Consider the following 18,311-nt stretch of genomic DNA (forward strand, 5'->3'; position numbering starts at 1 on the left):
GCAAACGTATTGACGGTGGAAATTCTGTGTATTATAAAGTTGTATCGAGAAAGAATAAACTAGTTTTAATTAAGAAAGGACTTGTATCGCCTGAAGTTTCTCGAAAAGAATTTCTACGGGAAGTTAACAAACGAGCAGATACGCAACAATACACACCATCTACATAGATTTCCACATACCAAGAATGTCACTGTAAAGGACTACACTAGCAATGTATATTTAATTTATGGTTCTATCCAACAGACGATTTGTGCTTTATTAAAGAAATTATACTAAATTACATTATTATGTTAGCAAGCAAAAAAAAAGAACTTTTTATATATAACTTAGTTTGGTTAAATGTCACTTGGTGTTGCTTTTTAAAGATCTTTATTAATTCCTGCTAAGTTTTTTAATTAAAGAATTTATTTACAGACTTTATGAACATAATTCAAATGGTTAATTTATAAATAATTATTCCAAGTTTTCATAAATCTAATAAAAATCAAGTCGGAAAATGCAAGTCCGCTAACAATGATCCCCAAATGACATGGCTATCTTAGTGTCCGGATAAATCGCTTCGTTGGGATCTTCACATGCTGACACTGTCATTTCTTGCCGTGCCCTATTGTAAAAAGCGGAATATTAGTCCAGCGCCCTCTTGAAATAGTAGATCATTTTATTAATCTATTACAAGTGAAACAAAATAGTTTTATTATGTTTGATACATCAAAAAAAAAAAAATTACAGAGTGGAGAAAACATATTCTAATCATGCTTTATCTGTAGAGGAAAAAAAAAGAAACAGGATTATACAAATAAAAACAAAAGAAGTTACTATAAACATTTGTTGTATTATTTCATCTTTTTTTCTAATTTCAAACCACAAACAATAACACCGAATAAACAACATAATATAAAAACATAAAGGTTTTCGTCATCGTATTATTATAATTACAAATTTTGTCAAACGATGCCGCCACATAATAAATCCAAAAGTAACGTGTAAATCTTCTTTGACATAACATTTTAAAATCAAATCAAGTAAACAAAAAACGTGAAAATATGTAGTTTTGGGGGTGATAAAACACTATAAAAATTCTGACCTTGCTAGCTATAAAAAGATTTAAAACTGTTAATCTATATTATAAAATAAAATTGCCACAGCTTTTAGAATGCTTGTGCCAATATAGTAAACAGACACCTTGTGACAGAAAACTAGTAACATCATTTAGGCTATACTGTCCTTTTTAAAAGAAAGCCAACATTTGATAAAATACTTCATTAATTTCTGAAAGTTTACGGACATACAACGCTAAAACCAGGGGCTCAATTCTCCGCGGTGGACATAGCGGATAGTTCAATGCGGCTTTGCTCTAAAACAAACAAACTTTTGCTGGTTTTGAGTTAAACATTCTTCAGCGCTATCTGGAAGCATTATGCACTAATGTAAATAAGTAATACACAAATTAACTACAGTACAATACCTTTTAAAAATTAATTGTTATTTATGGGTGTCATGATATAAAAGACTGTTTAGTTTAGATATTAGTGATTAATTTATTTTTGTGAGTGAATATTTTATTATTGTTTTGTTTTGGTTCTAATAAGAGTTAAAAGCAGACGATTGTAGAAAGTTTTGTTAATAATTCATTGATATTGAGAATATAGAAGGCGGGCAGACGATTAAGTGATAGACATGTAAATAGTATGAGACGAGCCGAAACAGCAGACAAGACAATAGCAGAAGAGGATAGAAATTTCGGCGTGAAGTTAACTACCGTAGAAGTGATAGGCCTAACGATTAACATAGGTCTAACGTTTAATATGTTAGAGTAAGACTAACAGTAGAAACGAAGATAAAAAAAACAACAATTATTCCGTCAAAACATGGTTCTAAAGTAATAGAATCAGCCTGAGTGCACTTTGACAAAAGGAACAGATATTTAGAAGAAAGAAGACCAAACGATTACGGTAACTCGCGCCATAATTGTAAGTGAATCACACACAGAATACTAGTGCAATAGTAATAGAGAAGGTAGTTTGGCTTGTCAACTGAAATTCTGAAGTAATTGAATAGGTCTAAGTGGAGTTTTGATAAGAAGGGGAGAACTACATACATATATAGTGTTTATGATATGTCCATAATATCTATAGTGTTGAAGAATTTGTTGTACATACGTTAACTTGTTCTGAATATATATATATTATTTTGAAAACAAGTAAAGTGTATGCAGCTTATTTATCGTTGAATTTATCGCTAACAAGTCACTGACACCTACTGTAGAAGAATCCTAAGTCCAACAACAACATAGTATATACATATTTATACTATTAAGATATATAAGTAAAAGCCTTTAAATTCTGACAATTGAGAATATATATATATATATATCAATTTCTGTCAGTGGGCCTTATTTTGGGGAATGTTCTGACAGATAAGAAAGAAAAGAATCCTGATTCCAATTAAAGAATATATATATATATATATCAATAAAAACACGATAAGTAACATTAACTTTTTATAATTCACACCTGGTAGTATGAACTTGTGTTAAACATTAAATGTGTTTTTTAAATTTAAAATTTCGTAGCCCCCAGTGCATTTATGTATGATGAAGAGAGTTATTCCTTTAGTCTTTTAAAAAGTATCTGACTGAATATAAACACATGTTGCGAATTTGACATTTAATATAGTAGCGCCATCTTTTGAGCATAATTATAACAAACATTGTGATTTACATACTTGTGGTCAATGACGTTCATAGGAGTCACTTTAATATACTCGATATAAAGGTGTGGTTTCCTGAACAGTATCCAAGTGAGGGGGTTGTAGATAGTTGAAGAATACTCCCACCAGAATGTTACCTTCTGAACTTCGCCAATTTCTTTATCTGTTGTTGCCAGATAAGTGTATCGGGCTCCATGGTACAAGTCTTCCACGCTAGACAAAAATATGTTTAATTAGTTGAAGTAGTTATATTATATATAAATTAGAACTTTTCCCTACCTTCCCTTGCTTGTAGGGCAGAAATTAATGCGTTTTAAATACACGCAAGTAAAGCTTGTCATCTTGTATGAACCGGAGCTAGTTATGGAACTGAATATCGATAATTTTTTATTGTTATAAAAAACATTAAATATAAATACAAATAACTGTCCATGAATTGCTTTAGTTTAATTATCACTTAGTTCAAATTTAAAGAAAAATAAATCGTATTATTATACAGATTAGGCCTCACTATAGTCCTTTTTGAAGATTGTTTGTGTTTAGCTTAATTTCAATAAATATGTATAGCTATAGTATTGTACATTTTATTCGTAGCAATCAGTTTGAGGAATATTTAACTATATTGTTGTAACATTGTTCCTCCGTTGACAGGTTGTTTTAAATTAGGTTGTGTAAATAAATCAAAACACAGGCCATGTAACAATAACAAATTAGTTTATTCCCACATAGGCTTATACACTTTGTAACATGTAAGTGTAAGTGTCATGATATAAAAGACTGTTTAGTGTAGGTATTATTAATTTATTTATTTTGTGAGTGAATAGTTCATGATTGTTTAGTTTTTTCATAACAAGAGAATTTAAAGCAATAATTTGAAAGTAAACGTTATAACAAATTTTGTTACGTAGCTCGGTAACAATCGTACGTTGTGTTTATAATTCATTGATGTTGAGGCTATCGAACGTCGCGTGAAATTTATTGATGTTGAGGATACAGAGATTTCTAGACGGAGAGCAGACAATTAAGTGATAGATATATAAATAGTATGAAACGAGCGGAAATAGCAGACGAAAAGTAAAGTTACGAGAAGGAGTTCAATCAAGGAAAAGTTAAACGCAAAGTTTATATATAGGCCTAACGGTTGATATATTAGAGTGAAACTAACGGCGTTGAAAGAGATAAGAAGAATATTTTATTTCGTCAAAGGGAGCTCTAGTGTAATAAAACTAGCCTCAGTGGACTTTGACAAATGGACACACGATATCTGAAGTACGAGGACCAGACGATTACTGGAAGAGAAGTATATGGCTATGGTAACTCACGCTATAATTGTAAGTGAATTATACACGTAATACTAGTGCGAAAGAGATAGAGAAAGGTACTTCAGCTTGCCAACTGAAATTCTGAAGCAACTGAACAAGCCTAAGTGGATTTTTGACAACAAGAAGAGAACTATATATAGTATTTATGATATGCCTATGATCTCTATAGTGTAAAGAATTTGTTGTACATACGTTTAACTAGTTCGAATATATATATGTATATTATTTTGAAAACAAGTGGAGTGCGTGCTGTTCGTTTATTTTTGAATTTATCACCAACAAGTCACAGACACCTATTGTAGAAGAATCCTTAGCCCAACACCCATATTATTGAACCTACTTACTAACTACTACTACTATATATAATATTAAGAAGAATAAGCCCATTATTTTGACAGTAAATTATGGGCTTAAGTAACTTTACAGATGACGCTCAAACGGAAATACTTTGATTAAGGTAAAAAATAAAGTTACTTGTAACATTCACAACTGATCGATCTAGTAACTGAAAAAAAAAACATTAATAAAACATGCTCTCTGAATTCTTAATTCTATGATCTAATTGACTATTTCACCCGTATTTATAATATACTCCCTGTTCAAGATAATTCGTAGAGCTCCTTGTTTATTAATATTTCCGAATATTCTAGGGCTAACGTGATCTTAACGTCATGCGTCATCTAGCTAACATCTAAATTACAACATTAAAAATATAGCTTCTAAAAACATTATTGTATAGTTTTAATCATGGCTGGAGACGGCTTGAATGGGTAACGAAGAAAAACTTTAATATAAGTTTAACATAACAGCAAATGTACAACGTTTCGACAAGGTTTTGTCATCATCAGGTACTCTTGTACATTTGCTGTTATGTTAAACTTCTATTAAAGTTTTCTTCATTACCCATTCAAGCCGTCTCCAGCCATTATTGGTCTCAAAGTGGGTTCCTCGTCATCGAAATTGTATAGTTTTGTTTTACTAGTCAATTTGAAGATAACGTTCAGTGTTAATTCCGAGGAATACATATTTATATTATTGTACCTTTTAGTCTCAACAGTCAGTTTGAGGAATATACAATTATAATGTACAATCCAAACATACTCATCACTCAGCTTCAAGTCGACACTGCCCTTCGAACCTTGTAGAGCTATCCATAATTTCCCTCGCTCGTCTCTGCTTTTACTTGGTTTATATAGCTTAACAAGAACTTGATAATAATGTACTAATGGAAACAAGAAAAAATATATTAATTTGATGACAACGAATCAAAATTTTAAAATATTTAGTTTGCTAGTAGCGCATTATATTTTATTAAAATACTGTGAATTGTTCTGTGATCTTAACTTTCAATTGTGAAACAATGCTTTAACAGTTGCGTTTAATTACAGTATTTTGTAAAAGGCTGAAAAAATAATAACAAGCATAATGACAGAAAATCATTTCCTGATTTAAGACAAAATGTGTGATACATTTTAAACAATATTAATCATTATATGTCGTTTAACAATTACACCAAAGCTGCAACAATGAACTGGATATTCTTATCTCCCACGAAATTTACAAAACCGATGGTAATAAATTACTCACAACAAAATGGAGCTGATCCACTTGTCTTTAAGTACAATTTTTGAGGTTCTTCGTCGTTTTTGAATGGTCGATATTCATCAGCTCGCATACCCAAAATCGCACAACGACTACCATCTGGTCCGCATTCAGCACATTGGCCTTTCAGGAAAATCTCCCAGTTAGCGCACAAGTATCCAACGGGAGCACACTTATGGTTAATAGAATAATGAAAAAAATCTACCGCCCTCTGGTGGTTACAAGCAATAAATCGACGAGTTCCTAAAAGTAAAGTAAGTTTTCGGAGGTAAAAATGTTATTGATATGATTATACGGCACAAAAGATATTAATATTGTTTAATTAAAAACTTCAGAATATTTTTTTTTCTCAAAAACTATATTAACGAAATAAAATTTATTTTTCTTACATTTTTCAGAGTCAAGAATCATTACTAGTATATATTTTTTGCTTCAAAATCAGAAAACTGATAAACATAACAGAAAGTAAATTATACACCACATTTGCCAGCAAAGATATGTTTCCCTGACGTTAGGGTTATTTCGCACTTGTTGGGTTGTGGATTCAAAAATACTGTAATCTTAGGCCTATTTCGCATTCGCTAATATGGGATTTGTGCTTCCAAAAATACTCTAACCTCAAAGTTCCATTACAAAATATCAAAGCATCTTCGCTTTATACGAAGCCATAATATTCTCCTATTATTTGAACAGAGTAATATAAGTAGCTTATGGCAGTCATAAATGTCAATTAATCACGTGATCTCCATCGATGAACTGATCGATGTCTTATGTGTCACAAAATGTAATTACACAGAAAGTGCGTCAACAGTAAGTCTGCAGTGAACAGCTCAATGTGGCTTTGCTAAAAACAAACTAAACAAACAAACATTTTGTTTTTCTGTCAAAATATTGATTCTTCCGGTCTAGTGTTGTCTTAGTGCAAAGCTACACAATAGGCTATCTGCACTCTGTTCACTGCGGGGAATCGAACCCCGAATTTTAGCGTTGAAAGTCCGCAAACTTACCGCTGACCCACTGGGGAACATTTTAATTTTCCAGCATAAGTGTAAAATTAAATCTAATTCAAAAGGTTTTGCGGTTCTTTCTCTGATCACCCCCCCCCCACCATTAACTGGGAAAATAGAGTAATACATCTTCATCGGTGGCCCAGAGATAAGTTTCAGTGGTCAGAGGTTATAATTCTAAAGCTCTGAGTTCGTTTCCCGCGGTGAACATGGTGGTGTAGGTAGCTTATTGTGCATCTTTGAGTTAAAAAAATACAAATCAACGAATAGGTAGGGTAGGATGTTTTAATAACACTAGGACTAAAAGTGGCATACGTAGATATTATCGTAATTCCCTGGTGTTCATTTATATATATATTTCCGCGAAATGATCCCGAAGGCCACCTGGAGGGGGTCACGTGTTTTAACCATTTGCACCGCTGTATGAAAGTGCATCTAGTATTTACACCTTTTTGTTCATTCATGATTATAGTACTGTTTTAAGGTATCTAGATTTTCAAATGGATTGACCATTCGGATTTTCCGTCACCTTGCAGTGGTGTAAGTTGTGTTGTAAAACATATTCGCCCGCGTGCGATTACAAACTCCTTGTCAACTCATTTCAAATGAAGATAGATTCGTTAGAGGAGCGCAAAGAAATGATTTTTTAATACAATATGTTTGTCAATGAGCAACACAATGTCGTCTTCCCGTACTGTAGCGTGAATACCTCAGTGATAAACAGCTGCTATTTGCTGAAGCGTTGTGACGTAACAAGGGTTACTGGTATTTCGCGAAAGAGATGTTGCGTCAGCGAGGTCACGTGACTAGTGTCACGCCACCTCTCGAACCTTCGGGAATAGTCGGGAGATTATTAGATTTCGGGTAGTCTGGTATATATATAAGAGGGTGACAACGTGACGGAACAATGTGTGTAGACAGTGAGTAATTGAGTATTATTGAAGTTCAGCACGTTCGTTGTTATAGCGTTTGTTTTAGCGCGATTGTTGAAATTAAGTGTATCGTAAAGTTGTATTCGGAAAGAATAAACCAGTTTTATTAAGTCAGGACTTGTGTCGCTAAAGTTTCGTCGGAACGAAGTTACGGAAAATCAATTAACAAACGGAGACGTAACAGAGATTTCTTGGTATATTCGAACTATACGACTTATTTAAAACGAACGCAGCTAATTCATTTTCAGTTTTGAATTGATGAAATATGTTTACAGGCCTCTTTTGTTTGTTTTCTGCTGTACATTATTGCGATTGTTGCGACATCTGGTGCATTTTTAACCAAACCAAGTAACATATTTTGGCAATGATTACCTACACAAGAAAAATAAAATCAATAGTTATGGTGTATGCATCTTTTACAAGCTGGCGAAGCAGGATGATAATTAATTATACTTGTCATAAGACATTAGGGTTATGTCTAATATATTTTTAACACTAAATTCTTTATCTAAGCCCTCAGGGTTTTTCGAGAATTTGAAGATCAGCACAGGATATAACGAATATAGTATGTTTGAAATGCTATTATTATACACTCTTCTAAATCCTGAAAATCCCTAAGGGACTAGGTAAATAATGTGTTGTTATAAATATAAGAGGCCTAACACTAATGTTATATGATAAATATACTTAATAAAAATATCAGATTACTTCTAAAATGGAAACAGAATTATCTCCAAAACTTTCACCTTCTATAAGTCCATCTGTTATAAAGCTTATAAGCTTGCTTGTCTTGCACCCAGGCTGGTTTTTGCCATTATTGGGGAAAAAGTCCACGTGACCTACTTCTTGGCTCATTCCAAGGCCTAACACAAAACATCAAAAGTTAACAATCGATTAAAATATTTTAATTTCCATACTTAATAGAGAGAGAGAAGATAATTATGTTCCTGTCATATAAACAGGTATCGTCCTAGGCTGGATAAAATATCATTACAACTATATATAATGTTACCCGTTAAAATAATTTATTCTTTAACTTTTGTTTGGCTTTAACTTTTAAAGGATTGCTTATGTTTTTTGAAATTAACAAGTTTCATCTCCAAATAAACCCAAAATAATAAAAAAAGATGTTTATTCTTATTATTAAGAATGGATTACTTATTATTACCAGTAATATTAGTTTGTAACACACCTAACAATAAGATGGTTGTAGAGTCTGTGTGAATGGCATCAACGAATGTAGCGTCGCTTGGGTCAAGCCTAACCGCTGGTGGCATGTGTTGGAAATATGGTTCCGCGGGATCCAGGCCTAAAATGTGATAAAAAAAACAACTTACTTTTTGTCGGTTTATTAATTTTGAATACTTTTTAAACTAAATTAAACAAATAAAACTTCGTAAAATAACCTAAAGTAAATAGCTGAAATAGATTTAAAAAGTTGTATTTATAATTTTATTTAAATAGTACGATGGTGTTAACCTACCGGTTATCCTACCCAACTTTTCAAGTCTTTCTCCTGCATAACCGGCTACATGAGACCCTAGACTGTGACCTAAGATATGACAATCTTCTTGACGAACACCAAGCCATTCCTGTAAGTTAAACAACCAGTAGTTACAAGTACAGGACAGAGTATGTCGACCTTAATGATCTTAGTTTCTTACTTCGATTTTTTTTTTTACCAGGTAAGATAGCCCATAGTTTTATTTTTTAACTAGCGTTTAAAGAAGGCAAAAGTAGGGTGGTGATAATCCAATTAAGCTTTTCCTTTTTGGGTGTCCTTTTGAAAATTGCAGATGAAAAAACAGTTCACGAATTAAGGCCATATAATAACCAATATGTCTTTCGACTCTCCCCAGAAACAGTTCAGTGAATTTATTTCTATTTTGTTTATTGCAACAGGTTTTGGAAAATGCTCTTCCTGTGCACAGAAGAGGCGTTTGAAAACCTCAGTGCAGTTCAAGTGGAAAGCTACAGATGTCGCTCTTCTTTTTCTGAGCTTATTTTCTTAAAATTATCGAAAAAACACAAATAAAGAAATCAAAGCTATGACAAAAAAAATGTATTCGTGAAATAGATAACGAGGTTAAAGAAATGTTTCTGTACTACTTTCACCATGACTGAAAAAAACACTTTGATAATTTTTCTTTCCATTTTATAACACTTACTTAGAGTATTAGATTTTCATACACTTTCAGATTTGAAGTGGATTAGTTCAGATATGTCACATTTTTGATAAAAGTTATACACTAGTTAATATAGACTGTTAGAGATTATTGTTCTTCCAAGCAAACATCCCGAAAGTGGAATAAATCATTGAGTGTGTTTTCTTACTGGAATTATGGAGATTTTATTTTATAGGAATCAGTATTACCAGTTTTTGGTAGGAAAAAACAGAAGAAAGATAGTTGTAGATGTCATATTAATCTTGCTTTACAGTGGTTAAAGTGGACTTTTGAAAGAGGTGGAATTCCCTTTTGTAATCCACTTTGACATTCCATTCAGAAAACCAGATACACTAATGGCTTCAATCCTCAAGAGCCGGAACTCCATTCTGGACTGTTACATCCCAATTTAACCCCTTCTATACAATGGTTTTCCTGCAGAGCAGTCAGTTAAGCCCAAAAAATATCGGACTATGGAGTCCACTAATCCCCACTTCCCCATCTACAACCGGGATCGTCTATAAGAAAGGCTCAAAAACGACAGATGCACGAGGCACCGATGTTTATCTACTCAAATAATAAGAATATAAAAACAATCAAGGTCAAGTGTCTAGTGGCACGTGTTGAAGTGATAACAGTAATGGAAAACTTTATTGTAAAGCATTTATCACCTTGTGTGTCTCCCCCTTCCTAAACCTCCAAGTTTAAAATATAAATGAAACACGTAAGACAGTTAATCAGAACCAAAGATACAGTTTAAAAGTTATTATTACACAAAGTCAACTTACAACTGTACCACTATTAACTTCAACCTCGACATAGCATGGCTTGTGGTTAGTGTATTCGATTCACAATCAGCAGATCGCGGGTTCGAATTCTCGTCACCGAACCTGCTCGCCCTTTTAGTCACGGGGGCGTTATAATGCGATGGTCAATCCCACTATTCGTTAGTAAAAAAATAGAGTTGATAATGGGTGGTTTTGTCTAGTCTGTCACTACTAAGTTAGGGATAGTTAACACTGGTAACCCTCGAATAACTTTATGTGAATTCAAATCAAATCAAGCTTCAACAAAGTGAAGTAAAACAAATTTTACGTAAAGCAGAAGTATACTAAAGCCTAACAAAGACTAAAGAAAGTTAAAATAAAGTGCCAACTAATGTTTGACTCACTAGAAAATGGTAACAGTTCACCAAGAGTTAAGTTAAATCCACATTTAAGTTAAAAGCTACTACAGTTGGAAAAAAGTTTAAGTTAACATACAAGTTTACGGAAACTCAAAGATTATGAAAAGATCCTCACTGATTCCGTCTTCTTATAGGGCAAAACTGGTTTTATATACAAAAACAATAACAAAGACAAGTTTTCTCACAGACACACTTCGTACAGAAAGTCTGTGTTTACCAAGAGTCAAGCTCTTGGGCGTGACAGCTCCTGACCCATATCTAATTCACCAACAGGAAATATATCTGTATATTTCTGGACGTCACTGGTTATCTTCCTTGCAAGCAAGTCGAATAATTGCCAATTAGCGACAAAACATCTTGCATGCTCTCAAAACAAAGAAAGTTAAAGTGTTACTTAAGTATCCAAACTGGAAACTCTGAAAAGCACAGTAAGATTGAAAAAAAAAATCTTAACTAAGGGGGCGGTAGAGACATAGTACCATCCTCTACTATAGGCTTAATATATTGTTTGTTTTTCCTTTGTTCTTGTCCAAAGGAAGCCTTATCTAGAAAAATGTATGCCGTTAAGCCATAACATATATATAATCTTAAGTCTGAAAATGAGTTGTTGTTTCGGAATTTATAGAAGTGTAGGCGAATAGGTGACTAACAAGTAAATGATTTGTTTTAGTTTTACCTGAAGTCTGCTGATGAGTAGTGCTATTTCTGCCCCCACAACTCGGGTGTTAGAAGTAGCTTGTGTATATGGTAACCCGTTCCCGCCACTCCAGTCCACAATAATCACATTATAATCGTCATGGAGTAGAAACTCATCCTTCATATCCTACAAATAACAAAAAACAACCCTTAGAAATTAGAATGGTTTATCCACTACGTCATATGTTGACTAGAATGTTAAAGTAGGTTTCCGAATAAGTATATCACAGGAAATGATCACAAAGTAAGCCTAGCCCACGTTAGGCCTAATCTGGATTCACTAATATCTTGCTGTAATCCTTTGAAACTTTGATAGATCTACACAGAAGATATTTTGTGTTTAGTAATTAGCTTAATATGAAAACTATTATAATCTTTAGTTATCTACTCTATTATATAAGAAAAACAAAAACAATTACACCTTTGCAAATAATTTTATTCCGAAGATCCTTATTGCAATAGTTTACAGTTTATAGTGAATTCCCTTTTTATTTTATAAGCTTAGGGTGGGGTGAGAGACGTTGATGCTTCTTAATGTTATCAGACACATTTTATAGCACATTTATGAAATATTTAAAATCTTAAAATTGTTCATAAATTATGGCGAGATTTGTGAGAAAAGATAAAGTGAAATCTACTGAAGTACAAGTTGTCTTAAGTTGTCAGATAAGGTTATATGCAGTGAAAACAAGGTGGGGTAACTTGAAGCATTATTGCTATGCAAATAATAAGCACAAGGGTGCTAGTAGTGATATAATCTTTGTAGTGCACATAGGGCTAATGTTGTAGGGAAGGGTAGGTCAGAGGAGCTTATTATTAAGTAAAAGACATTTTAAGAAAAGGGCCATAATAGTATAATTCAGTCAGGGTTACTGTCAAGACTGAACTGTTAATATTAAGTTATAAGTATGTCATTGGGACTTAATGCTAGGCTTAGGTTAATATGTAAGGAAGAGCAGGCTGGCTAATTGGATTTGTGGACCAGTTCTGTTGGAAAAGAGAACTTTTTGGAATGGGCGATTTACATTTAAATAGAGAAGGGGCTGGCTTGTTTGCAAAGGTTATTAACTCAGCTATAAGGGAAGTTTTAAACTAAAACTAAACAGTAGAGAGGGCCAGAATAATAATGAAGGAAAAATACGATGTAGAGATGGGTATAGTGTGGGAACAATGTATACAAGTAATTTTAATGGTAAACTAAACTCTGATTATTGTAATACTAGAAGTATAAGAAACAAAATGGACGACCTTAGAGCACTGATTGGAACATTTGATATAATTGAAATAACTGAAACCTGGCTAAATGTAGACAATTTGGTTGACAGGAATTTCTTTAAAATACAAGGTTCCAAGTTTCAAAAAAGCAAATTTTGAAGAGATGAGACAAGAATTGTCTGCTGTGAATCGTGCAACTGAATTAGTTGGAGATATTTATCAAATGTGGAAAGATTTTAGAAATAAATTTTTAAATGTTCAAGATAGCCATGTCCTTTATAGACAAAAAAGGGTACTTCAAGTACAAAACCAAGTTGGTATAAAGGTTATAAGTGATAAAATTAATGAAAAGCATTATAATTATACGAAGTTTAAATCGATGGGAGATTTGGAGGTGTATAGAAAACCAAGAGAGTTGGTCAAATAGGAAATTAAGAAATCCAAAAAGTGTATGAAAAAAGGTTGTCTGATAATGTAAAAATTGATAGTAATGATTTATTCAAATATATTAGGGTAAACAACATGTTAGGATGGGAGTAGAGCCTTTAAGGGATGATACAGGAAGACTAATATCTGTTAAGGACTGGATATGTGAACTACTTGCTATTAGTTTTTGTAAGTCCTTGAATAATGGCCAAGTGCCAGATGATTGGAAGTTGGCTAAAGTTCCAATAATTATAGGCATATTAGTCTTACATCAGTTGTGGGAAAAGTTTGGGGAAGTTTGATAAAAGGTGCTTTGCAAAGTCATTTAACAAAGTTTAAAATTTTGTTTGATAGTCAGCATGGCTTTATTAGTGGGAAATCTTGCCTTACTAATCTTTTTACATTTTTTGAACAAGTTAATGCTTGGGTAGATGAGGGTGTGGATTTGATATATCTGGATTTTTAGAAAGCATTTGACAAGGTGCCACATAAAAGACTTATTAAAACATTATATCTATAGGTGTAGAGGATAGGTTGGCCCAGTGGATAGAGAACTGGCTAGATAGAAGAAAGCAGAGGGTTGTTATAAATGGGGTTCTATCAAACTGGGTTTATGTGACAAGTGGAGTATCTCATGGCTCAGTGTTAGGACCTTTGATCATTTTGATTTACATCAATGACATAGATGAAGGAATGGTCAATAGATCATTTAAACTTGCTGATGACATTCAAATTTTGGGTGTTGCTTGTTGTGAGGAAGATGCTACTGATTTGCAAAATGATTTGGATTATTTGGTGAGTTAGGCAAATAAATGGCAGATGGGTTTTAATTATATTAAATGCAAGGTAATGCATGTGGAATATCACAATTTGAATTATGACTATAATTGTGATTGGAATAACCTTAACAATGTTATGGAAGAGAAAGATCTCGGTGTTCTGATTGATCAGGCTCTTAAGCAATCCAAGTAATGTGCTGTTGCTAGTGGCAGAGCAAATAGGATTTTAGGTTTTATCTACAGAAATACTAAATACAAGTCTAAAGATGTTATAATATCATTGTATAGGTCATTGGTTAGACAACATTTGGCATACTGTGTTCGTTCTTGGGCTCCTTACCTTAGAAAGGATATTGAATTCTTGGAAAAGGCTCAGAAGAGAGAATCTAGGATGATACCTGAGATGGAAAGGTTGCCAGACAAGGATAAATTAGAATATCTGAACTTGTTTTTTCTTGAAAAAAGAAGAGTTAGAGGGGATCTGATTGAGGTGTTCAAGATTGTAAAGGGAATTGTAAGTGTTGATGCATTAACTTTTTTTTTTTGTATTTAATAGTGAGAATGATAAGACAAAGAGGATACAAATATAAATTTTTGGAGAGTAGGAGTCATCTTTATTTTTCTAACAGGGTGGTTGGTCTTTGGAACAGTTTGCCTTCAGATGTGGTGAATGCATTTAAATGAGTTTGAGGTTAAGTTTGATAAATATTTGGATGATAAGGGCTGGCTTTGAGTTTATTTTTATTTTTTTAATACTGTTTAGTTTAATTTAGTGGATAGGATGCCTAGATGAACCAAAAGGTCCCTTCTTGTCCTTTAATGTTATGCTATAAGGAAAGTTAAATTGTCATCATTCTTATAAGATGGTTAAAGTTTATCTTATAAACAGACATAAATCTATGAAACAAAAATTGTAAAGCTGTAGCAAAAGCTTGATTTACAAATCCTGCATTTGCAATTAATTGTTAATTTGGGCCGAACTTGGCTCAATGATTAGCATGCCAGACTGTGGATCCGAGTTATGTGGTTCATGTGCATTTTAGGACCATGGGTGTGTTAAAAGAGTGACAGGCCAATCTAACTATTCAATCTGGTAAGAGTAGCACAAGAGTTGGTGGTGAGTGACTAGTTGTCTTCCCTTCTACTTTATCAGAAACTGAGAGACATCTAGCTTTACGTGAATAACAGATTCTTTGTTTTAGATGTAGATAACGATGCTATTACATATTAGCTGAACGCTTTTCTAAAAGATGGCGCTAGAGACAAGTTTCCATTTTGAAACTAAAACTAAAAGAAACGAACTCAATAAACTGTCTTGTTTGACAATGATGACTTTTTTTACCTTTCAAAAACAACTTAACCAAAGCAACAAAGTGATTAGGCAAGTGAATAGGTTATGTTGGCTTTGGGTATTTGACCCTTTTACAGAATATTACCAGAATCTTTCATGAAATAATTCTTAATTTAAAGGTCTTCGCATAACAGATTTTTTCCATTTTTTTCAGTATCCCTTTTGAGAGAACATATTTTGTTTTTTCTACTTAGAAACAAAACTCTAGTAAAATAAAAAATTCCAGGAAAAAGTCCCACCTTCTTAAAATAATATATAGTTCATTAGGGCAATGTTTCATGTTATCAATATTTAGAACCGGAGCCCCATCTGGTCTAAACAATAAGTCAAGTGATTAGGACAAAACATGATGATATTAATATTTAGAACTAGAGCCCCATCAGGTCTAAGCAATAAGTCAAGTAATTAGGACAAAATTTGATGATATTAATATTTAGAACTGGATCCCCATCTGGTTTAAACAATAAGCCAAGTGATTAGGTCAAAACTTGATGATATTAATATTTAGAACCGGAACCCATCTGGTTTAAACAATAAGCTAAGTGATTAGGTCAAAACTTGATAATATTATTATATCAATATGAAATTTAATTTAAGAGACCTCTGTACTTTAAATAATAAAGTAATCATAGTTCAATGGGATAAGATTGATATATACTTTGAGTAGAATACATAATTAACTAAAATATTTCAGTTTTATTTTACCACTGTATTATAAAGTTTAATTAATTATAACATAACTTGATCGTATTCATAGGTGAAATTAAAAGGTTTGTTTTTGTTGCGTCTTACCCTCATCCAGTATCCAAAAAGTTGATTGTCTATCCATCCGTGGACGATGAACTTTGTCTTATGGGTTGGATCAAAATTTGATTTTCTTACTTTACTTTCATCAGAATTCGACAGTTCTTCGTAGTCCTTCGGAGACTTCCGAGTGTACAGATAAAATCTAACATTAATAACTTCACGATCGTCTGGTAGTACGTTGAGTGGCCGGAAGATGGGGTGAAAGAAGTCACCTCCAGTCTCAAAACAACCTAACTCACCTAAGCATTTCCCACTTCCTTTTGCAGCGAAACCTGAAGGTTTATTTTATTTTAATAATACATCATGTATAAAAAATCATACGTGTCAACAATAGCGAACAAAAATGGTTAAATCTGTGTTGCTGTTCTAAAAGGGAACATTTCAAAAATACTTTAATGATTGGCCCCCTTTTTTTTTCAGATTTTGTAGGTAATAACTAAGTGTACAGGTTTCGCTAGAGGTCACTATTAATATGTTTTAAATAAGGCGTGTGTCTATACATATATGTGTGTGTGTGTATATATGTATGTATTCAAATATATATATTTTTTATTGCTCTCATACAAATGATATAAACACAGTGATTATTAAGTACGTAGAAGTAAGACTTTTGTGTTCTTATGAATATTAAACCGTTACAAAAAGTTTTGAATCAATGACCGTGAAATATTTTTTTCCTTTATCTAATATAACTCAGAATGTTTAATACAGTTCCCTTATTTTCTTTAGCACAATGGGATATATGGGCATTGTCTACCGCGGGGTATCTAATCCCCAATTTTAGCATTGTAAATCCGTAACCCGCTGAACTACCGAGGGGGGTATTCAGTTTCTTTTCCCCCATCCAGGGCAAATGCAGTAGTAATATGTAAAGCATATTTATGAATACAGTAATTATTTGTGTATATTGCATCAGTTAACATCTGTTTCTTTTTATGTGTTTAGGTTTTGTTGTATGTTTGTTACATTCGTTTTGAACGATATATATAACACACTAGTCCATACCAGACTGGATCTCCTTGGGTTGTTTAGGTTCTGTTTGCCACATTAGACTGCGACCTCTGAGGGTTTATAACACTAAAAATCAGGTTTTAGTACCCGCAGTAGGCAGAGCACAGATAGTCCGTTGTGTAACTCTGTGCTCAACAACAAACAAACATCCGATTGGATTTCAGATGAAATTGGCAATTCACGTTTCATATAAAAAATACCAAACTCTTTAAAGTCCACTATATGGACATCACTCAAGTTCTAAACAGAAATAAATAATTAAATGTTTATGAAACTACAGAGTATTGTATATTGTCCAAAATTCTACGAAATAGCAGGACTGACTGTTAATTTTATAACGTCCTCACAGTTAAAAGTGCAGAACGTATTCAGTATCATATCGCGGCTCGAACCTTGGAATTGTAGTTAACGTACTGAAACGCAAAAGACGTCTTAGTTTTTAGAAATAAACGTAGATTTTGTAAAACTAACTCATGGAGATAAAACAGATCGTTCTTAAACATTGAGTTTGCTTGTTTATGTCAGAATATCACTTAAGAGTACACAAAGGCTATTTACACATAGACGTTCATAATTTTGAACTGTTACATTTCAGGGAAGGAAGCTAGTCAACAGCACCCATCGCCAACTCTTGGAATTCTCTTATCAGACCGAATTGTGGGATTTGACGGTAACTCTTAACCATGATCCAAAAGTGCTGAGCGCGTTTTGTGAGGCAACAGATCACGAACCATAAATCCTCGGATTCAGAGTTCTGGCAGGTTAATTACTAGGCCACGTCCAGACGAAATGCTGAGGAAAGAGGAGGTATATATGTCGAATAGATTGCAGTTTTTTTCAACGTTTATCTCGCTGTACAACGATATTCTTTCGTCTCTGTACTAGTTATATGACCAGTTAGAATTACAAACCATTCAGAGGTGATATAACTCTTGATCACAAGCTTACGTCAGTGGGGCCGTCCTCCGAGGAGACACGAACACTGGAAATTAACATCGTAAGTTGTTCGTAATTTTTTGTTTAAAGTTCTTCGTAGCACAGCATTAAAATTGATAGTCACAGATATGCAAACATACAAACAATAGCCGATAGACTCTTGCATA

General features: G+C 33.1%; 1 protein-coding gene across 2 annotated transcripts in view; it reads right to left on the minus strand.

Moving 5' to 3' along the window:
* Window positions 1-387: 387 nt before the first annotated feature.
* LOC106466507 (pancreatic lipase-related protein 2-like) overlaps window positions 388-18,311 on the minus strand; it is a 21,662-nt gene continuing 3,738 nt past the window's right edge. For both annotated transcript variants that reach the window (XM_022394531.1, XM_013926798.2), the window contains exons 2-10: window positions 16,183-16,469; window positions 11,600-11,746; window positions 9,056-9,164; window positions 8,765-8,881; window positions 8,319-8,435; window positions 5,619-5,876; window positions 5,133-5,253; window positions 2,725-2,922; window positions 388-604 (exon numbers count right to left, since the gene is read on the minus strand). In XM_022394531.1, the coding sequence (XP_022250239.1) occupies window positions 508-604; window positions 2,725-2,922; window positions 5,133-5,253; window positions 5,619-5,876; window positions 8,319-8,435; window positions 8,765-8,881; window positions 9,056-9,164; window positions 11,600-11,746; window positions 16,183-16,469 (1,451 nt within the window). In that variant the 3' untranslated portion in view covers window positions 388-507. The remainder of the gene's footprint in view (window positions 605-2,724; window positions 2,923-5,132; window positions 5,254-5,618; window positions 5,877-8,318; window positions 8,436-8,764; window positions 8,882-9,055; window positions 9,165-11,599; window positions 11,747-16,182; window positions 16,470-18,311) is intronic.

The sequence above is a fragment of the Limulus polyphemus genome, unplaced genomic scaffold, assembly GCF_000517525.1.
Source record: "Limulus polyphemus unplaced genomic scaffold, Limulus_polyphemus-2.1.2 Scaffold2281, whole genome shotgun sequence".
Taxonomy (NCBI): domain Eukaryota; kingdom Metazoa; phylum Arthropoda; class Merostomata; order Xiphosura; family Limulidae; genus Limulus; species Limulus polyphemus.